At 45.3% G+C, this 23,809-nt stretch overlaps 1 protein-coding gene across 1 annotated transcript in view; it reads left to right on the top strand.

Annotated features, from left to right (window-relative positions):
- Window positions 1–23,809, top strand: part of GREB1 (growth regulating estrogen receptor binding 1) — a 656,933-nt gene that overhangs the window by 559,347 nt on the left and 73,777 nt on the right. Inside the window, exons 27-28 of the mRNA XM_078647791.1 lie at window positions 7,107–7,311; window positions 12,489–12,663. Coding sequence (XP_078503917.1) covers window positions 7,107–7,311; window positions 12,489–12,663 — 380 coding nt within the window. The remainder of the gene's footprint in view (window positions 1–7,106; window positions 7,312–12,488; window positions 12,664–23,809) is intronic.

Genomic DNA, 23,809 nt, shown 5'->3' with positions numbered 1-23,809 from the left:
CTCCCTCCAAGCTGCAACCAGGAAGCAGAGACACAGAAACAGGACTATCTCGCCCTCAGCAAAATGGGAAAGGGACAAAGGACTAACAATACTGCCTTATAGTCTATTCTGGCAGACATCTTGAACAGCAGCAGGAAAAAGTGTTCAAGGGGCACCAAAAAGAAGTTAAGTCTCGCTCCTCCCCCCAAGCAGCAACCAGGAAGTAGCAACACTGAAATAAGACTAACTCGCCCTCAGCAGAAAGGGAAAATGGTCATCCCGAACATTGACAATAACTGACAAAGGACTAACACTGCTGTCTGACTACATACTATTGCGGCAACCATCCTGAACAACTTGCTGAGCTGCAGTAATTGCCAAAAAAAAAAAGGTATTTACATCACCACACACTCGAGTACATTGTTTACCTTTCACATATCTATGTACCTACACCTCCGGGTGATAGAGTCCATACCTTTACTGCAGTATTACACTCCCACGTGTACCTGGATATATCCACCTACACTTAATTCACGCTGCACCTATTGCACCTATCTCACGATGCTCACTAGCGTCACCTGACGCTTTAAATTGCAGTGGACATATGTTTTTGCCACAATATTTCAGCAGTAATATACGCATAGCTGATTGTTTATATATATAGTTATATACCGATGTATGCTGCTCCCTTTGCCTTCTATGCCTATAATGCACCTAGTTGCTAATACATATTGAGCTCACTCACTAGTGCCTCCTCTGTCCCTGTAACACATGGTCTGCAGCTATCTCATGTGACCCATGTAACATACTGTCCCACTAGTGCCCTTTCTGACACCTGTAACATATGGTCGGCAGTCGCCTCTTTTGACCTATGTAACATACCGTATATAGGCATTGGTATTTTGTTTGCATCCATCTGCGATCCTGCACATCTCCCCTGCTTAATCTCCCACACCCACCCTGCACCTAACATGGATCACTGCGGCAATCACACATTTAAAATAATCTACCCACCCGCACTCACAAAAAAAGCTGCTAAACGCTTTAAACACAACCTCCTGAGGTCCCACCCTGAAAGACCCTTTGCCGACACCTACTTCTCTCCGGCTAAGGGATCCCTGAACACCGATATCATCTTCCACACCGCACGTAGAGCTCAATGGAGAAAAACCTTCCAGGCCTTGCTCAACGTCTCCACCATCAGGAAATCCGCTCATGGACTATCACTCTCCATCGCTCCATCCAATCGCTTCCCTGGCAGTACAGCCATTACTATTTACAATAACGGGATTGTTCTAATTCAAGCCACAGACAGGAACCTGGAACTACTAGACGACCTGTTCCCCACTTTCAAAGAGCACCTCTCAAATCGGCGGCCCTCCACTCATACCCCAATACAACTGAACCAGAGCCCCTCACGTCCAACTAACGTCTCAGAACGACCCACCGCCTCTGACCCTCACAACGCGACTCTTTGTCCTCCCAACTACCCCTCCAATCTCCCCACCCCCGCCACCCCCCACACCCGCGCCGCACCTAGCTCCCCCACCCGTGTCCTCTCTCCCCCCACTCCCTGCGCCCCCCCTCCTGGCCCCCACTCCTCCCTCATCACCCCCCACCCTACTCTTTGCACTCAAACAACTCATGTCAGACACACCTCCTTCAACATCTCCCCACTCACTCCCTGCACTCCCGCCACCCCTAGCCCGCACTCCTCACTCAACGGCGCCCCTTCCAGTCTCTGCACTCATCGCACTCCAGACCTACACCCCTCCCTCAACATCTCCCCCCCACCCCCACCCAAAGAAATACTGACATACACCCCTCCCTCGACATCTCCCCCCTCACTCCCTGCACTCCCGACACTCCGAGCCCCCACTCCTCACTCAACGGCGCCCCTTCCAGTCTCTGCACGCAACGCACTCCAGACCTACACCCCTCCCTCAACACCTCCCCCTCCACCCCCACCCAAAGAAATACTGACATACACCCCTCCCTCGACATCGCCCCCCTCATTCCATGCACTCCCGACACTCCGAGCCTCCACTCCCCCCTCATCAGCGCCCCCCGTATGCCCGACACTCAACCCAGGCCAGACATACACCCCACCCTTAACATATCCCCTCCCGCCACTCCAAGTCTCCACCCTTCCCTCAACAGTCCACTCCCTCCCACCCTTAGCCCTCCCTCCACTCCTGGTACCCACTCCCCCCTCAACATCTGTCCCCCCACTCTCACCCCCCAGCGCTACACTTGCCCCCCCACAACGACCAGTCTCCACTCGTCCCGCATCTGCCTCACCCCGCCTGTCGCTGATTACCCTGCCAATAACTCTAACCCCACTCCCAACGTCACGCTGGATATAATTATGACCGCCCTCCTCCAAGTGAAAGAAGAGCTTCACTCGCTCAAAGAATTACTCCTCCCGCACCCCTCCCGCACGACCACATGTCAACGAATGTACAACACCCCCCCACATCTTAGGCACCCCTTACATGGGATTTCTATCCCCTCTCGCAATACCTCCAACAGGCCTAAGCGCACTATCAAGACACTTCCGAACCACCCCTCACATTGGACATCTATCCCCTCTCGCAATACCGCCAACCGCCCCCAGCGCGCTATCAAGACTCTCTCGGACCGCGACATACAAACCCTACTCAGCACATATGTCCCGGCAACCCAAAAGAGCTTAGCCACCACGCACATGTCCATATCTACGATTCTCTCCAACCCCAGTAGGCACCCCACGTATAGCAACAGAGGCTCTGTTCCCAACAACCTCACCAAAGTCCCTCTCACTACGGAACCCTCCACCTCCCCCTGCACCCCCAGTCTCAAATGCACACTTCTCAACTGTAGGTCGGCCCAAAAACACTCGATGGAGGTCGCTGACCTCATCCGGTCTAGGAACCTTGACCTGGCCATACTAACTGAAACATGGTTAACTGAATCCTCCAGTCCTATCATGGACATCCTAGTCCCCCCCAACTACTACATCACTAGACTTGACAGGCCCAACAAGACAGGTGGCGGAATCGCCTGCATTTACAAGAGCAACCTCTCTATTAATAAAGTCACCGCCCCTTCTCTTACCTCCTGTGAATACTTCTGCCTTGATGTCACCAGTGAGAATAAACCTGTATGCTCGTTACACATCATGTACCACCCCCCGGGGGACAACCTCGTCTTCTCCCAACAACTCATGGACACAATATTAATCAACGCAGGACGGCTACACACACAAATTTACCTTGGTGACTACAATCTCCATTGGAATGATGGCAGTGACGCAGTAGTTAACAGCCTCAAAAGTTTCCTTACCGCATCTGACCTCACTCAAATTTGCAACACTCCGACACACGACAAAGGCTCGACCCTCGACCTGGTCATTTCCAAAGAAGGCACCACTCAACTCGACTCAATACAACCTTGTGACTGGTCAGACCACCATATTATAACATTCATCATCAAGGAAAAGGTAAAACTCATCCCGGTGCAATACGCCATGCCCAAAGTCTGGAAAAGAGACAGGAGGAAACTCAATCCAAACTCTCTACCCCCCAACAGCTGCAATCTCCTACTCCCCCCTACCGACACCTCTGATGTGCTGGTCCTAACTGACCACTATCTCAACTCCATGGCCACAATAATCAATGAGGCCGCTCCAATGCAATTGAAAAGAGTTTCCACGAAGAAATCCAACCCCTGGTACAACGGGAGTCTCAATGAAGAGAGACGGGCTATGCGATCAGCAGAGCGTACCTGGAGATCAATTCCCTCGACATTGCATCTCAAAACTCGTAGGAAAAAGAGAAATGCATACTTCAGGAAAATAAAACGCTCAAAGTCAGAGTTCTTCAGAATCCAGCTAGACCAAGCTAAAAACCGTCCAAGTAAATTGTTCGAACTAATTCGATCTCAATCTAAGGAACAACCCCCAGCTGTCGACATTATCAGCACTACCCCTTCTTGTGAAGATTTCGCAGCTTTCTTCAACAATAAAACTGACAATATAAAGAGAGACCTCCGCAATGACGCAAGCCTGTACTCAATACCCAACTGCATAACACCCATTGAACTAAAAAACAATGCAACATGGTCATCCTTTGACACCTACTCTGAAGGAGAAATTGGCAGAATACTCAGCACTCTAAAACCATCCAATCACCTCACTGACCCTCTTCCTGCTAACGCCGTAAAAGACTTCATCCCTCTGCTACTCCCACTCTGGACTAAAATTATCAATAGTTCGCTACAACAAGGAACCATCCCGGACTCCCTCAAAGTTGGTCAAGTTACACCTTTACTGAAGAAACCAACAGCCGACCCCACCGATCTAAACAACTACCGTCCGATTACCAACATTCCCACTCTCGCCAAGCTGCTAGAAAAATGCGTCCAACTGCAAATGACAAAACACATAGAACAGTTTGATCTCCTCAACCCACACCAATCAGGCTTCAGAGCAGGGCACAGTACTGAAACCGCTATGACTCACATTATCGACGACGCCATCCAAATGTTAGATCAAAACAATACCTGCCTCCTCATCCTTCTTGATCTCTCCTCGGCATTCGACACAGTGAAACATGAGAGCTTACTCGAACTCCTAAAATCAAGAATGGGCCTATCTGGGACTGTGCTTCGCTGGTTCACTTCCTTTCTTCACAACAGGTCTCAAAAATTCAAGAGCAAAAACCTAATGTCTTCCCCAGTACCGGTATCGTTAGGCGTCCCTCAAGGATCATGCTTATCCCCTACTTTGTTCAACCTAGTTATGGAACCTCTCACCACGCTGTTACAAGCATCCAATGTACACTTTCACATGTACGCCGATGACACTCAAATATATCTCAAGTTACAATCCCCCAAAGACATCCTGAGTCTGAATTCAACGATCAGAAGCACCCAATCTTGGTTGGCTGACAACCACCTCAAACTCAATGCTATGAAGACGGAGTTCCTCCTAATCTCACCTCCCACGAAAATATCTTCCGCTCAAACATGGCTTAAGCACCTAACAGCACTCAATGTCCAACCGACCATTGTGGACTCAGCTAAATCCCTAGGCATAACACTAGACACAAACCTCAGCATGCAGCAGCATATCAGCAAGGCTACTAAGGGGGCGAACTTCCAAATAAACACCTTGAGAAAACTGAAACCCTTCCTCCCAGCAAAAGACTTCCAAACAGCAGTACAAGCTCTAGTCATCCCTCGCATAGACTATGGCAGCGTGGCCCTCTGCGGCCTCCCCCTAACGACAACTGCACCCCTAAGAGCGTCACTAAATGCGGCAGCAAGACTCATCACTGGATCAAAAAAGCATTCGCATATCTCTCCTGACTTCAAAGCCTTGAACTGGCTGCCTCTGGAAGCCAGAATTCAGCTGAAAATTGCCTGCATGACGCACAAGGCTATACACTTGAAATCACCCAGCTACCTCACTCATAAGTTGACAATCTCAGGTGGGTCCAGAACCACCAGGAGCACGAACAATCTTCTGCTGAAACCGCGAAGATTCCGGAAGGAAAAAACCTACAAACGCTCCTTCTCTGGTATGGCGCCCAGGATCTGGAACGCACTTCCTCCTGAAACAAGACTCATCTCTTCCTCCCTTCTTTTTAAGAAAGAAGTTAAAAGTATCCTTATGGCTAAATACACTTGAACAATTTCGCGTGTTTTACATTAAGAACAGTATTACCAGTCTGGCGCTATGATACTGCCTATATATTCCTATGCACGTGTTTATTTACAGCGAGTGGATGGCCGACGCTCCAATTTTGCCTGCTACCTCGTACCTGTACTATACGTTACATGAGTACTATGTTATATACTATATTGGTGCTATACGTTATATGAGTACTATGTTATATACTATATTGGTGCTATGTACATGAACCTGTTGATGACTTACGCTCCAACTATGCCCGCTACCTCATACCTGTACTATACGTTATATGGGTACTATGTTATATACTATACTGGTGCTATGTACATGAACCTGGTGATGACTTACGCTCCAACTATGCCTGCTACCTCATACCTGTACTACACGTTATATGGGTACTATGTTATATACTATACTGGTGCTATGTACATGAACCTGGTGATGACTTACGCTCCAACTATGCCTGCTACCTCATACCTGTACTATACGTTATATTGGTACTATGTTATATACTGTATTGGTGCTATGTACATGATCATGTTGAGCTACCTCCCCACTATGCCCCCTTGTTCCCCTGCCCTCCACCTGCCTTTGTAAAGCGCTCTGTTATCTGCAAAGATCTTGTTCGCGCTATATAAAACTCTCAAAATAATAGAGCAAGGGTGTCTGTGTTGCAGGGAAAGATTGTTCATGTGCAGGAAGGTGTCCCGGAAGGTGTCCCTTCCTGCACATAATCAATCACCAATGGTGATTTGTAACATCTGTGTGTGCAGCAAAATGCAGCACGTATAGAAGTTGCATCTTGTCATTATTTAATGATTGTTTACGGGCAGGAAGGCACACCTTCCTGCACATGAATAATCACTGATGGTGATTTGCTCTTTCTATGTGTGCTGCATTCTTTTGATGTGTGCTGCAGAATGCAGCACACATAGAAACAGCAAAAACGTGGAGAAATTAATCAATTCTCCTCATTGTGCCAGTTTAAAGCCAGGTTTTCGCTGGTATTATTTTTGGCGCTGCCCCATATTTATGCAAGCCTTGTAAATAGGGGCAGCTTAAAAAAGTAATGAATGTTGCGGCGGAATGCCCACCACAACACCGTTTGTCCGCTCTTTTCACACTAAGTTCTGCTTGATATGGGGCATTATTTACAAGGCGGCATTAAGCCACGTTAAGCCTTGTAGATAAGGCAAAGGGCTTATCGCCACCAGAACATCAAAAAAGTGATGGTCTGGTGGCGATAACCCCTTGAAAATATGCCCCACTGTTCTGCTCATTTGTACTGCTACTATGCGAACTGAAACTGTGAAATCATGTTAATTAATTGTTAACAGTATTTTGATATAGTGTTTTACGTTCTCAGTGTTCGTAAGTATGTTTCATTACCGGTATCCTGTACTTTCGCTCAGATGTATGGATAATGTAATATTTTCTCTTCCATTTTGAACAGACTCTTGATTATGTAAGAAGCCCTATTTTTACACCTACAACTGGTCGGCATGAGCATGGACTCTTTAACTTGTACCATGCGATGGATGGTGCCGGACACTTGCATGTTCTCGTTGTCAAAGAGTACGAAATGGCAATATATAAAAAATACTGGCCAAACCACATTATGCTGGTCCTTCCAAGTATATTCAACAGTGCTGGTGTAGGTAAGGACTTGTATTTACATTTTTACGTCTTTTTAGAAGTCACTTGCATATATTTGATGATTATATCAACTGTATCTTACCTAAGTAGTGGTGCCCAATGCTAGACCGTAGGGCAAGTTCACATAAAATCGTGCAGCCAATGTACTAAACAACTTTGCTTTTATAAACCCTGTGATATGCAAACTCACAGGGTTTGCGAATGTACAGGTGTTTCATGCCACATACTGAATTAACTTTTCCAGTTATAAATGCAGTTCCGACTTACAAAATGGATTTTGTAACACAACCTATTAGCGCTCAACGTGCAACTACAGTTTACAACCTGTCTAATAGTAAATTAGTACTAGCATGAGAGGAAGCTTTTGTGTATTATTCAAGAACGTGCCTTATTAACAGTGGGCAGGATATTAATTTTCACTTAGTTTCACATATATGTGTTAATATGATACTATTGCCATTGAAACAACTTTTCTATGACCTGTTGAAGGGTGTTTTCCCAGCTTCTGCTAACTAGGCCTCAATTAAATCCCAATGCCATCTTGTTTAAAATGGATGCCCCAACCTCCTGTTTATTTATCCTTTGTATTTCTGCTGTATGTATCTCAACAAGGCATGAGTTGTTTTATTTCAGAATGACATTGTTCTCGAGGAGCTTGCTAGAGGGATTAAAACATGTTTTCAAGAATCTTTCACTTGCACACAATGTTACATTAATTCACAATTCACTGTTCACTGTTGTTTATGTAACTAATTTGTTGTGACACATTAGGCATTAGGCCAGAGGTGCTGGGTTAGTGCTTAGGTAGTAGGGCTGTATGATGATGTTAAGGTCTGTAATCTGATCTGTTGAAAATGTACTTATTTGCTCACACCTCAGTGACTTTGCTGTTTTCAGACACCTTTATGGAGCGGTTTGCTATATAAACCCTCCAATTTTAGTGTGAAAAGGATCTTTTTGGGTTTCTACTGGAGGTGCTGTCTGATTTCTTACTGATTCTGCTGAAAATTTGGGACTTGGCATTTCTCTGATTTTGTCACTGTTCTGTATAATTTTGAATTGATGACCCTCATGGCAACTAAACTCTCTGTAAATTAGTAGTTAATGCATTCCATTACCCTGTATTGTAGGTTTGAAATTTGTAATAAACCTTTATAGTTTCTCTAAATTCCGCTCTAGAGCTGACATGTTAAATTAATCCTTTGTTATTAACAGTATTCTTTTATGCTTGTTTGAACCTATCTCTGGGACATATTGCCATGTGATTAACATTGCCCCCCCCTTCACCAAATTGTTGGGCGTGATTTTGAGGTGTAAGACTTTAGGGTTAGAGCGAGCCCACTTGCTGCACTCTACAAATGTTTGGGAACATATCTTGGCTCCAGACGTACTGTCACCATGAAGTTTTTCTTTGTGCATTACATTATATTGCTCTTTTTAATTAGCTGTAAATTAGGTTGATTTGTCTTCGAAGATGTACCACAGGCTGAACATTTAGTTTATTGAGTGTTACTTACTCTGTCCTTCCATACATGGGTCTCTAGCCACTTACACATCCTAAAGTAAGCTTGACGTAACTACCCCGGCAGAGGCAGGTACTTACAGGGACTGACTTAGTTATCAAATTGAAGTACAATGGTATTGGTGACATTGGGACATAGGAGGTAAACAGCAAATTTTGCCAAGAAGATTGCATGGTAATCACCGACTTACCTGTGACTTTAGGAATAGGCACCACAATCACCTATGAACATTTAGGGCCTTATTTCGATGTCAGTCAGAAAGCCTCCAACCACTGGTCGGAGGCTCTCCGACCGACATGGAAGGTTTACATTCTGACTGCCGAAATACAATGTCAGTGGTCGGAATGTTAACTGGCCGGGGAAACCCACGCGGTTCCAACAGGCTCAAGGAGGCTGTTAGCCAATCGGAAACCGCTCATTTCCACTAATGTTTAGGCAAGTGAAAAAAATTGTTGAATGTTGACATTTATTCTACACCCTCCAGTCAGTCACGAGAAATTGAAAAATATATGTATATTTTGTGTTGGAATTACATGAGATGTCCATGGCATTGTGAAGCTTTGCAGCTTTGTCTTTCACAATTCTAGACAGTCCTGCTTGTTTTCCATCATTGAGCTTGAAAACTTAAACAATCCCAGTGGGGGTTTTTCCTTTAATGTACATTTTTGTGAGCATGAGAGCTTTGATGCTAGAGAACACCCAGAGTGTACCCCTTTGTATGAGAGTGGCTATTGCAGTCCCATGCCAGGCTACGCTGTGCCTGACAGATGTGACAGGGTGTTTGAGTCAGAGGCACAGGCCATTTTACCTATACCACTGTGAGCAGACTGCTATCAGATGGCCCATGTAATAGTACGATCAGTCCTCGTAACTGGAGTTCTTGGCCTTCATCAGGGTTAGGACATAAATGAAGGGATACACGGAAGGTGTGCAGTGTGTGTGGGTTTGTCTGTGTGTTGCCGCCAAACTGGTTGGATCTAGGTTCCATTGGACCCCACCTGCATGTTTTTTGCAAGATGGTGGTCTCCTTTGTGCTGGGCTGGCAAAGTCATTATCGGTCATTTGAACCTGTAAAACAGACTCTGCCCCCTTCTCTGAAGCTGGTATACCTGGTGACGATAAAGGCTCTTTATTTTAGCGCAAGACTGCACTACGAGAGTGAAGTCCAATACCATATTCACTGTGATGTGGTCATTTCCCATAGCAACGAGTCTTCAGGAAGAGGTGCCAAAAGGCCTGTACAGATTGTTGAACAAACCTCTGATTTCAAATTTCGGTCAAGTCTGAAACAGTATTTTCTGCAAAAAGAATATGTGAATTACAGAACGTGAAAGGTATCCTTCTTACACCTGCGGTGGAGACAAGCTCCCCAAGTAATACACACAAACATGCGCTATTGCAGAAGTTTCTAATATTCCACATGACTGAGTTCTCACTATGATACAGGCCATTGCATTAGTACATATATTTAGCTGAGCAAATTTATTTGTAAATACCTTACCAAGGTGCTTTACGTCTCGCCTCTGAGACTGGTCCTCCAGTCAACAAAGCTAGCATGAGATGAAAATATGGCAGTTATAGGCTACTGTAATCAAGCATTTTATAAAGTAGTGTGTTTCCGTTCACAAGGCTATACTTTAGCACCTTCCCATTCGGTCTTCAATCCCCATGTTGAGTCTGTTTTTTTTGGCTAGAGATGGCCATTCTAATTCTGAAACTATATGACCCGTAGTTCTTTCCTTAGTAGTTCCAGAGTTGGTTAAAGGTCTAGTCGTTTGTCAGCCCTAACTAACCCATAGCCAGTGAATATCAGACACACCCAGTGCTGGCATGGGTGCTGTCGTTCCTGTGACTGCCTCTCCACTGGAAAATCTCTACCAATACTGGTAGACAAAAATATAGAGAGACCTGAACTTTTTTGGCACTATCTCATATTGGGAGCACCCACTATTTTGTTCTCTGTCCCTAACTTTGGCTTAGAGGGCCAGTTGGACACTTCATGGTTCTAGGTCTCCAGTGACTTGGGTTCTGACGTCCCAGTGGCCACTAATTTCAAACCATTTTCCTACCTGGATAATACAGGAAGTTACCAAGGATTCTTAAGGATGGAATTCTGGTTCTTGAGCCATGAGCTTTAGGGCTGACATTTTGCAAGATATTTGGTATGGGGATGTATGACGTTACAACGCATGCTTTTACATCGCATGCCTTTACAACGCGGTTTTTACATCGCATACCATTACAACGCATAGCGCTTTTGGGTGTTGGATAGTGAATAGTTTCATTTACTATTCCAACTCCAGTCCCCGTGGACACTAGGGAAGGTTATTGGATAGTAAATTAACCTATTCCCTATCCTAGAGCGCCCCCCAGCGCAATGCGTTGTAATAGTTTGCGTTGTAATGACCGCGTTGTAATGGTAGTGCGTTGTAAAAGTTTTGTTGTAAGTGATGTTTCCCTTGGTATGGATTATGTTTAGGGGGTTCTCCCTTTATAAATGCTAGGGGCCTCATTTATGAGGCCATGCGACACTTTTACGCCGCTGGTGCGTCACTTTTTGTGACGCACCAGCAGCGTAAAAAATGTGCCTTGTTGAACCATATTTACAAAGTGACGCATCTAGGTAGATGCGTCACTTTGTAAACCCCTGCGCAACATTATACCTGCGCCAGGTATAATGTGTGCAGGGGGGCGTTCTGACGCAAGAAAGGGTCATAGAAGTGACGCAGTGAAATCTATGAGATTTCACTGCGCCACTTCTAGGACTCAAATGCGTCAATTTCTTACGCTTGCCTCACAGCAGGCGTAAGATTGACGCAGGCCCTTTCACATGGGGCTTGCCCTATGTGAAAGGACACATTGCTGGAGTTGCGTCACTTTTGTGACACACTCCAGCAATGCGTCACTTTTGATACGTCAGAAATATGGACGTATCTGTAACTACTTGCGCAATGATGCGTCATACTGTAAATATGACGCATCATTGGTGTCGCAAGGAGGGCGCAATGAAAAGTGACGCATCGCTGTTTTCACGCAGCGATGCGTCACTTTTCATAAATGAGGCCCTAGAATAAAATAAAGCATGAGTACCAGCTTCCTATATTCCATTACTCAAACTTATATTTATTATTAAATATAGAAAGAGACCAGAGCTGTTCCAAATATCACTGAACTGAGCAGAGGCGTCCCCTATAGGTTAATACTGACCCTGCAGCTTAGTGTTAAACAGTGTGATGGAGCTATAAGAATGTTTGGACTTGGATCTCTGGCCCAGAAGGTGCTAAGATCTTCTCGATTTCTATTTGCAGCCTATTTGTAGAGGATGTTGTTATACGTACCTGTTAGTAAAGTCATGGGCATTAATTTATTATCAGTTATGTACTGTGCTATACAGAATTCTGAGGCTCTTAGTGCTTCAGCCTTCAGAAGTTAGCCCTGACTTCTTACCCGTGCTACCCCGAGAGACTCAAGTGCTGGAGGGTAGTTCTTGGACATCCAGTTTGGAGTACACCAGTATTGCGGCCATGGAACACAAGTCGTTAACAACAACAAACCTAAATGATGATGCTAAGTAACCACTGACTGTCCCAGTGTGTATTCGGCACGTGCTTGTTAAGTATCGTTTTTATGAGTGGGTTGTCCCTTGTGTGTTTTAGGTGCTGCTCACTTTTTGATCAAGGAGCTGTCTTATCACAACCTGGAATTAGAGCGAAATAGACAAGGAGAGCTTGGAGTGAAGCCTCAAGACATCTGGCCTTTCATCGTCATTGCTGATGATTCGTGTGTGATGTGGAACGCTGTAGATGTCACCTCTACAGAATACAGAAACAGGTAAGTTTTGAGTAGCGTTGGAAGCCACGTTTTTTAAAATGATCATTTTTAGTTAATAAAAAGTTCTACTTGTGTCCAGAAAAGGGCATGTTCCACATTAGCACCATGTATGGAACTTTGATAACTGGCCAGCCAATCAGAATGCTCCCTGTGAGGGCTGTTGCTATTGTTACAGGCCTGATAAGGGAGTATTCTGCCTTTGCCAGCCCCCAACCTACCTCTGAGGTGCTGTTAGCCCTGAGAGTGGTGTTGGAGACGGAACTGTCTCTTAAAGATACGCAGGACAACGGTTTCACTGCCGGGGCAAACACTGACACAGTCTCAGTCCCATTTTGTGCCCTTGCTCTGATTGCCATTTTGTTTTACGTGATCCAGCTCCACGAACCATCCTGCACATGCATTTCACCACCACCAATTACAGCACTCAGTAATTAGGCGGAACGTGGCACATCTGGAAACCCAAAAATCAGCGCCATTTTCTTCTTTGGTTCTCCGTGAGTGAGCCTGTGCGGTTGCTGCTTTAATTTAATTTAATTCAATTGATGAGTTTTATATAGCGCTAGCTAGACCCGGAGGTATCAGAGCGCTTTACATGAGGATCCTTGTGTTACAAGTTACAAATTAGATTAGTTACAAAAGCATAGTAAAGCAGCTGGGAGACGAGGAGCACTGTGCCCAATGTCCGGCTGGGTAGGTGACGGCCGAGGAGATGAACCGGGGCCAATCTCCTCTTTAGCTGTCTAGCAGCTCCACCGGGCATCAACCATGTTGCTCAGGTCTCAGCAGTCAGGAGAAACAAGAATAGTAGTTTAGCATAGTTATCCAGTATTATATGTATCTTTCATAGATTCACATGCCTGAATCATTCCCCGTCGTCGGGGTGGGAGTCCCCGGTATATAAAATAGTAATGTCCTAAAGACATATATATATGTATATATGTATGTATACTAATAGGCCAGAGGCCTCACATTAGTAACCTATCTGAGTCCTTTTGTAAAAAGGACCAAACTTTGGCCAGGAGCCAATCAGCTACTACCACCCTCTAGAACCTTCCTGGAAGGAGCCCTAGTCCCTCAGATTTTCTACCGCACGTCGTGCTAAGGGAGTCTCCACTGAGCCCTGCTCAGGTTTCTGTTTTTTCTGGATCTTATCCATATTTTTCTCTATTTATTTACTCCTGTGAAGGAGAGCTGGAGTCTACTATGTCTACCACTGCTAAAAAAGGGCTCTTCAGACCTTGCGCCTCGTGTAAGAAGCTGAGACTGCATGTAGATGACAAACATGAAGACTGCCTCTACTGTCTCTACCCTGACCATTCTGCCAAGGACTGCAAGGTCTGACGCACTTTCTCTGTCAAGACTCTAAAAGACAGAGAGGGACGCCTGCTTCTATGGCTTTAGAGACTGAAGGACAAGTATCAAATAGTCTCTTCAGGTGAGAGCGAGTGTTCCTTTAGGAGCTCACACTCCTCTTCTAAAAGGCCCAGACAGACATCTCCAGGTCCGTCTACTTTGCCTCCTCAAAAGAAGACGCCTAAGTCTTCAGAGGGTCGACCAAAGACCATGGCAGTGAAGATTTCTCCTCAGGAAACCACCTTCAAAAAGCCTGTGCTAGTGTCTTCTGCCATGCCTGTGACAGCGTCGACAGTCACCATCTCTACGTCGACAGCTTCTGCCTTCACCACATTGACGACCTCTACTTCAACTTCGTCGTCGTCTGGTAGGTCTATAACATCTATAATTCCTGTTAAAAGGTCGTCGACGACGTCGCCGTCGTCGACAGCTCCTTCGTCGACGAAGCCGAAGCCACCATCGTCGACAAAAGTACCTTCGACGTCGACGACAACCTCGTCGACGATGTCATCGACGAAGCCGTCGACGTCGACACCAGCGTCGACGAAGCCGTTGACACCAGCGTCGACGAAGCCGTCGACGACAGTGCCGTCGACGAAGACGTCAACACTGCCGTCGACGAAGAAACTACCGTTGACGACGATACCGTTTACGACATTGTCGTCGGTACAAATGACAGAGAAGTCTGCGGTGCCCGTCAGTTTCTCACCGTCGACGACCACCCCGTCGACGGAAGGATCTCCCAAGCTGAAGTGTATCTATACACACTTCAGGATGTCATCGCATACGCTGATGCCAGAAGCGACGTCTCCTAGCAGAGTCCAGCCACTGCCGCCGACTAATTTACTGGAGACTGAGGACTATGAAGATGGCGCTATGTTCTCAACCGCAACAAGCCCATCACAGCTGCTTGTTAAAGTACATGAGAGTTCGGACAACGAAGATATGGATCAGGGAGAAATTCCATATCAGGAAGAATACCATTCGCCTCCTCCTGCACTGACTATGGTGTGCCTCCCGGCTTCAATTGTCACGGACCTCCAATTCCTTATAGCGGATTACAAACAGCGGTTCCCACCTACTCCGACACCTCCAGTGGTGCCATCTCAAGCTGTGTCGTCAGCTCCTCCTCCTCGCCAGAGACCACCTCCACTGGTGATTACCCCAGATCCTGTGTCTCTGCCTCCGAAACAATCTTCGGACGAAGAGGAGGCAGTGGAAGAAGACGAGGAGGGTCAACAGGAAGAGGGAGAAATACAGGATGACGAGTGGAACGAATACGTCATCTCACATCCAGCTTCCCCTGACCAGGCTCAGGCGGACTCCCCCCCGGAAAACATCGGGGGGTTTCACAATATTATAGAACGTGCAGCAGCAAGGTTCAAGATAGAAATGACCACACAACCTCAGGACTGCTTCTTATACGACTTTAAGGAGCCATTCAAGAAGACGGTCCGGTCAATACCAATTATCGACCATATCTGGGACGAGGGAGTAAAGATAATGCAAAACCCCTCATCTCTCATTCCAGTGCCAGCCAGACTTGATAAAAAATACAAGGCCCCGGACAAGACACCGGCATGTCTTACAGGCCATACTAAACCGGACTACGTGATAACACAGGCCGCGCAGCGGAAATCCAACAATCCGGCTGTTGCACTGACTGCGCCTCCGGACAAGGAAGGCCGTAAACTTGATAACATCGGGAAGAGATTCTCGTCGATGTCGGCCATTAACGTCAGAGCGGCAAACTCGCTTGCGCTCTTGGGACGCTACAATCGCCAGATGTGGGCAGATGTAGCCCCATACCTAGGCTCACTGTCAGAGGAGCAGAAAGACGAGGTCAAGAAAATTCTACTTGAAGGAGAGCGCTCCGCCTCAGAGATTATCGACGTGGCGATGGATATCGCTTCAACAGGATTTCGCCAGCTGGCGGGGGCGGCTGTCCTTAGGCACCAAGGCTGGCTGAAAGCTACATCTTTCCGGCCGGAAGTCCAAGCCAAGGTACTGGACATGCCGTTCGACGGCGAGCTTCTCTTCGGAAAGCATATAGACGAGATGCTCCAGGGTATCAAGAAAGATACCGAGACCGCAAGATCCCTTGGAACACTCTAGTACAAGAATACTTCCTTTCGGGGCTCCAGAGGAAGAGGCCAGCAAACAAGAGGTGGATACCAGGGGTACAAATCCTCCTATGGCTCGTCCCAGCAATACAAACCTCAATACCAACAGAGGCAGCAACAAGGCCAGTCTTCTTACAATAAGTCCTCCTTTCGAGGGAGAGGAGGGAAGAAAGAACCCCCCAGAAGACAATGACTTCTTTCTCAAACAGGCCTCCGTTTCTTCTCCATGTTACGTAGTTGGAGAAAAAATTTCCAACTTCCTCCACAATTGGCAGAAAATAACTATGGATCGTTGGGTTCTCCAACTGGTTCGATTCGGGCATACTTTGGAGTTTGTGGACACTCCTCCATCGAACCCTCCATGTCCCATGCCACACAGGAATCTTCATCTTCTTCAAGCGGAACTCTCACTAATGCTTCAAAAGGGAGCCGTGGAAAGAGTTCCCAGAGGTCAGAGGGGGAAAGGATTCTACTCAAGGTTCTTCGTGATACGAAAAAAGGAGAAGAAATGGAGACCTATACTGGATCTACGGAACCTCAACACATACCTCAAAAAGCAATCGTTCCGTATGGTATCCATTCAAGAGGTGTTACAACTGCTCAATTCCAGGGATTTCATGGTGTCCTTAGACCTCCAGGACGCCTATTTCCATATACTCATTCACAAAAGTCACCGCCAGTTCTTAAGGTTTACAGTGGCGAGCCGACATTATCAGTTCAGAGTGTTGCCATTCGACCTAAAGTCGGCGCCACGCATTTTTACAAAATGCCTATCCCCAGTGGCAGCCTACCTTCGCCAGCAGCATCACCAGGTATTCCCCTACCTGGACGACTGGCTCATCAAGTCCCCCACTCTAGAAGGCGTGAACAGGTCTTCGAACGCCTGTCTTCAGCTATTCGAGAGTCTAGGACTTACACTCAATCAGGAAAAGTCAATACTGCAGCCCTCTCAACGCCTCATTTTCCTGGGAGCAATACTGGACACACATCAAGAAAAGGCCTTTCCATCACTGGAACGTCAGGCCAAACTGAGGTCGCTGGCAACACACATTCAACTAAAAAAATCCATCAAAGTGCGACTTTTCAAGTCACTGCTTGGAATGATGTCCTCCAACATCCTCCTAATCCCACACTGCCGCCTCCGTATGCGTCCCTTACAGGAGGCGTAATCAGCTCAGTGGGTTCAAAGTACGGGATCCTTCGACGATCGACTCAGGATCACCCCGTTCATGGTGAAGGCCCTGAACTGGTGGCTTCAAATAAAATACCTGAACCAAGGCCTTCCATTCCTCCTTCCAATCTCCCCACACGTGATAACAACAGATGCATCATTGGACGGGTGGGGTGCGTTCCTACAGGAACTTCAAATACATGGTCAGTGGTCGCCAGCCGAGAAGGTGCTCCACATCAATCTCTTAGAGCTAATGGCAGTGTACCTGGCTCTTCGAGCTTTCCTGCCCAGAATCAGGAACTCCCCGGTGCTTGTGAGGACGGACAACACCACCACAATGCACTACTTAAACAAGCAAGGGGGAACCCGATCCATGACATTGTCTCAAGAATCGCTGCAAATTTGGAAGTGGCTACTCCAACACAACATCTCGCTCAGGGCAGAGTACGTCCCAGGAGCAGACAACACCCTGGTGGACTCTCTAAGCAGGCAACGGACCATCTGCCACGAGTGGGAACTCGACCAACAGGCCTTCGACGCAGTGTTCTCCCGATGGGGCAAACCAAATGTGGATCTGTTTGCGACAAAGATCAACGCAAAATGCCAACATTACGCAAGCTGGCTTCCCCAGAAGGGGTCTCTAGGGGATGCATTTTCGATTACATGGTGCAACGTCTTTGCCTATGCTTTTCCACCATTTCCCCTGATCCCCAGGGTCCTCCGGAAACTGAAAGCAGAGCATTGCACCTTGATCCTGGTAGCCCCAGCGTGGACACGCCAACACTAGTTTACAGAACTCCACCTTCTATCGCTGGAGCCTCCGATTCCTTTCAGGCCTTACCCGCATCTCCTCACCATGAACCAGGGGCAAGTCCAGCTTCCAGATCTGACATCTCTCGGATTATCGGCTTGGCTCCTGAGTTCAGAGAGTTCCAGTACTTAGATATCCCTCAGGACTGCAGGGTCGTCCTGGCCCGGGCTGACAGTACCAATAAGACATATTCCCTTAAGTGGAAGAGATTCTGTTTATGGTGTAAAGCTAACAAACTGCACCCGTTCTTGTCATCTCCGGCACAACTGCTGCCCTACCTGCTCCATCTAGCCACCTCGGGATTGGCCCATGCCTCAATCAAGGTCCACCTGGCAGCCATATCTCGATTCAGACGCTCTTCGTCTGGTGCTTCTCTATGGTCCAATAGACTGATCAAGCAGTTTCTGAAAGGCTTATTCAGGACTTATCCTCCAGTGAGACCTTTACCACCTACATGGCAGCTCAACATTGTCCTAGCGCAGCTGATGAAACACCCCTTCGAGCCGATACATAAAGCGGATTGCAAATATTTGTCATGGAAAACAGCCCTCTTGCTAGCTCTCACGTCAGTAAGGAGGGTGAGCGAGCTACAGGCTTTCTGTATTCAGGACCCGTTCCTTCAGTTCAAACAGGACAGAGTCATTCTAAGGACTAACCCCAAATTCATACCAAAGGTTCCGTCTGCTTTTCATCTAAACGAACCTGTTGTCCTGAGATCTTTCTTCCCTAATCCATCTTCAATGGCGGAAAGATCTCTACATTCCTTAGATCTGAAGAGATGTCTGAAATTCTACCTTCATAGAACGGCACAATTTCGCAAATCCAACCAATTATTTATTGCCTTCAGCAGGCCCAGGAAGGGCCTACCATTGACAAAGCAGAGCATTTCAAGATGGATCTCTGCAGCTATCGCCTTCTGCCACCTACAAGCGAGTCATCCTCTGCCCGCCAAGGTTCGAGCTCACTCCACTAGAGCGGTTTCCACCTCCATGGCGCTCTTTTCTGGGGTGCCCATTGTCGACATTTGCAGAGCGGCGACATGGAAAACACCACATACGTTCACCAAGCACTACAGCTTGGATTCTGAACTTATGAAGGATGCAGCAGTGGGACAGGCGGTGCTTCGTCATCTATTCCATTAGAGGGGAGCCTTCTTCCTTTCATCCCACCTTTACATTTTACTGTTTGCACATTTCTTAACCTGCTACTGTTTGCAGTTTCTTTCGTTACACTATTGATAAGTGTTGTACATTGGATTATCTCCTTGTAGCTGCTCAGCCTGTATGAAAGTGATGTCAGTGTAGAATGTTGAATGTTGGATGACAGAGTGAATAGAATGATAGTATGCCTGGTGTGTATGTGGAATGACAGTTGAAGAGAGTGGGCTGAGCAGTGACCATCCTGTTCCTGGTGGGGTTTTCTCCTGTATATATTATTACTATTCTACTTGAATAAAGGAACATCAAGAAACTACATGACTATCCATCATTTTATATCCACGACATTTTGGCGACGTTTGGAGAACTTAAAGCGTGCAAGAAACTACCTACAAACAAACTAAGGTATCTACAAGGAACTAAACCTTAAGAAACAGAATTGGATCAAGGTAAAGACTTTTTTTTCATTTTAAAATATACATTTAAGCTAACTGACACAACAAAACCCCACCAGTGACCCCGAAATCGGTCGCCCTAAACTCTAAACCAGTGTCACAGTTAGCGTACATATTCGAGGTGAAGTCATCTTTACTAGAGTTATGAGCAGAGAAGTGTGCCATAGCGTTATTTAAACTGGTTGTAATGATGTCGATTGAAGACACAGCCTGTTACCCATTTTATATCCACGACAATAAGTTATTATCATGTGTCTTACATACTATGTTATACGAAATGTGCTGCCTACTACTCGCTACTCTGATTCAGGCATGTGAATCTATGAAAGATACCCATAATACTGGATAAGAAATGCGTTACTTACCTGTAACTGCAGTTATCCAGTATTGGTATCTTTCATAGATTCACATGCAGCCCACCGCCTCCCCTGGAAGGGCTCACCTTGGTTTCTCAGTAGGTACTACTTAGCACTGTGCTTACGAAAATCTGAGGGACTAGGGCTCCTTCCAGGAAGGTTCTAGAGGGTGGTAGTAGCTGATTGGCTCCTGGCCAAAGTTTGGTCCTTTTTACCTAAAAGGACTCAGATAGGTTACTAATGTGAGGCCTCTGGCCTATTAGTATACATACATATATATATATTCACTGAAAAAACCATAGGTTATAGACCATATATAGTTAGGAATTAGCATTTACAAAACCTTGAAAATTCACTGAAAAAACCATAGGTTATAGACCATATATAGTTAGGAATTAGCATTTACAAAACCTTGAAAATTCACTGAAAAAAACATAGGTTATAGACCATATATCGTTAGGAATTAGCATTTAAAAAACCTTATTTTACCCACACAAAACCATTGAAATTCCATATATAGTTAGTTGCACTAACTATATATCGCGCACCCGCAATCCACTGCTGATGATGTCACATATTACATCATTCATGACATGGTCAGTGACATCACTGATGACATCACTGATGACATCTCAAATGACATCACTGATGACATGACTGATAACAACATCCAGTGATTTTTTGTTTCTGTAAAGTTTAAATATGTCTTACATATTGAAGAATGAGTGGATGTGTAAGTGTCTGGACGAAGGATTTAGTAGGTGCATGACTGACTGCATGACTGAGTGATTAAATGTGTCTCACTGAGTGCATGGGTTAGTGACTAAACTGTCTTAATTTGTGCATCATTATGTCTGTTGTTCTGTAAACTGCTGCATGTGTTGATCAGTAGCTATATGAGTAACTATATGGGTTATTGATTGATTGCCCAAGTATTTGTATGGGAGACTGAGTGTGTGTGTGGCTGGCTGGGAGGTGTGTGACTCTGTGCAGATCAATGTGTACTTGGATCAATGATTGTATAAGAAGGTAAGTATGTGTTAGTATATGTTTGAAAATGTAAGGTGCTCTATGTTTAACTGTATAGACAAGAAAATGGAAGTGTCATTGATTCTTTACAGGACTGACTAGGTGTGTGAGTAACTCCATGGATGAGTAGCAGACTGTGAGTGTCTGTATAGGTGTATGAGTGCATATGATAGTGTTGTAAAGATGAGTGATTGTATGTATGAATGATTGTATGGGTGAATGAGTGAAGGTGTGTGTAGACGTAGGAATCAGTGAGTGCGTATGTAGTAACTAGTATTGGTGTGTCAATGGTTTCAAAAATTATACTCTGTATTTAACACTGGGTGAAACAGAGGTTATATTAAAATGTGAGGAGATGCATTGTATTGTCACATGAATGATATCATCAGTGATGTGGTCATTGATGTCAAATGAGATGTCATCAGTGATGTCATCAGTGATGTCATTTGAGATGTCATCAGTGATGTCATCAGTGATGTCACTGACCATGTCATGAATGATGTAATATGTGACATCATCAGCAGTGGATTGCGGGTGCGCGATATATAGTTAGTGCAACTAACTATATATGGAATTTCAATGGTTTTGTGTGGGTAAAATAAGGTTTTTTAAATGCTAATTCCTAACGATATATGGTCTATAACCTATGGTTTTTTCAGTGAATTTTCAAGGTTTTGTAAATGCTAATTCCTAACTATATATGGTCTATAACCTATGGTTTTTTCAATGAATTTTCAAGGTTTTGTAAATGCTAATTCCTAACTATATATGGTCTATAACCTATGGTTTTTTCAGTGAATTTCAATGGTTTTTTAATAGCAAATATCATAAGCTGTCGAATGTCAAGTACGTGGTAAGTAAAAACATTTTCGTGTTTATGCACACTGATCTGCTTTGAATGCTGCCCCCCCCCCTCATTTCTATTAGGAGTACTCTCTCTTTGCAGATAGTGAAAGGTAGTTAACGCAGGCCTTTGCCCCCGTTGTAATACGTCGTGCCTGCTTCTCTCTCCATTTGATTGATTGTTATCCAAGCATTTACTGTTTTAGAATTGGTTCTCTTTGGTTCATTCTCTATTTACAAACAAACACAGAGTCGCAATACTCTGTTTAGTCTTTGCAGATAACGAAAAATCGTGTAAAAAAACAAAAGGAATCGAGCAAAATCAGTAGGCCACTAATGGGATCTCTTTTTGACCTCGCTAAAATAGAAACATTAGGAACAACCCCTCATGACAAATACGAAACTAATGAGATGAACTGAACTCCACACCATGATGGCTGCAATACAGCTCGGCTCCGCCACCCACCCCGCCCAAAATAACGATAAAGAGCGGCTGCCATGATTGCTCGCGGAATGGCCACGACGGAGCTACGAAATGGTGGTGCTCTCATGCTAACCCCAGCTTCAGTCTGAAACATCCAGAAACACTGTAGACTACCAATTCGATCAGTTCCGGTAGCGCCCCAATGTAACCCGGTAGAGAAGAACTAGCCCTCCCCTCTTTGACTGATGGTTCTTGTTGCCTGTCCCTTCTGTTGTCATTTAACAGAACTATTTAGCCTGCTGAAAGGGGTTGTGTTCCGACCGCTGGTTGGTGGAGACATTTTGACTATATTCTGGACCTGCGTTGTCGCGTAATGCGTCATATGACGCGCCGCGTTAGCGCATCCGGAAGTCATCCGGGGCGCGACGCGCAGCGCGTAACGTAAGCATAACAGGTCATGTGACTTGTTAATAAAACTTTTCATTGGTTCATTTTACTTTTCTTATTCTAATGATGAAAGGCTTGGTCATATGACCTAAAAATTACGCTTTTTATTACTTCCGAACATTATTTTTTCTTAAATATATGTTATAATGTTCCAGGCTAATGTACTTTCCCGGAAAATTTACAACTGTCCTGCAAGTAAAATATATTCTTTTTTCGAGAAAAAGGGCGTTTCTTCGTCCCATGACGGAGCCGTTGAGCAAAAGAGGGTCGACCTGCTGTCTTAGTCGCCGATACGCCTGAATATGAGATTCTTATCGATCACTTTATGTTGCAGGAGTAGAAAACACAACAGCCCTTGACCATTTATCTTTACTGCGTTCCTGCGTATTATACCTTTTCCCCTTCATGTAATTGGTCTGCTTTATTTCACTTGCCTTTTAATGATTCTAAAACAGTGACTATTATTAAAAACTTTACCAATGTATATACTACTTCCATGTTTTCTTTTAAAAACCTTTATTGTGAAAATTTCATTATACAAATACGAGCCTATAACCACGTGGGCCGGCCACGGAGCAAACTGTAATCGTATATGATGAGTAGACATTTACACTGTAGAGGAACGTAACGGGCGGGCCATTAGGTTGCAAGAACTAAGGTGTCTAACAGTTGCGGAATCGGTGGACGTACATTTTATAATTAAAATACGACAGGGCCAGTTACAATAAAATTATCTAGATATACATTTGCGGGCAAGTACCATGGGTGACGTTAATTCGAACTTTCAATAGTACAGTAATCAATAACACATCAGAACTTAATATCAATAGGGATGTCGAAATACTCAATCAATTCTCGTCCCCGCCCGCCATGTGCTTCAAAACTGCATACGTATCTCGTGATTTCAAGGTTCTGCAACCAGTACACAACAAGGAGTTACGAGTCCCATTTATTCCGGTGCCATTTTGGGCGAGGAC

The sequence above is a fragment of the Lissotriton helveticus genome, chromosome 6 (genome assembly GCF_964261635.1).
Source record: "Lissotriton helveticus chromosome 6, aLisHel1.1, whole genome shotgun sequence".
Classification (NCBI taxonomy): domain Eukaryota; kingdom Metazoa; phylum Chordata; class Amphibia; order Caudata; family Salamandridae; genus Lissotriton; species Lissotriton helveticus.
This window is presented reverse-complemented; position numbering and strand designations above follow the sequence as displayed.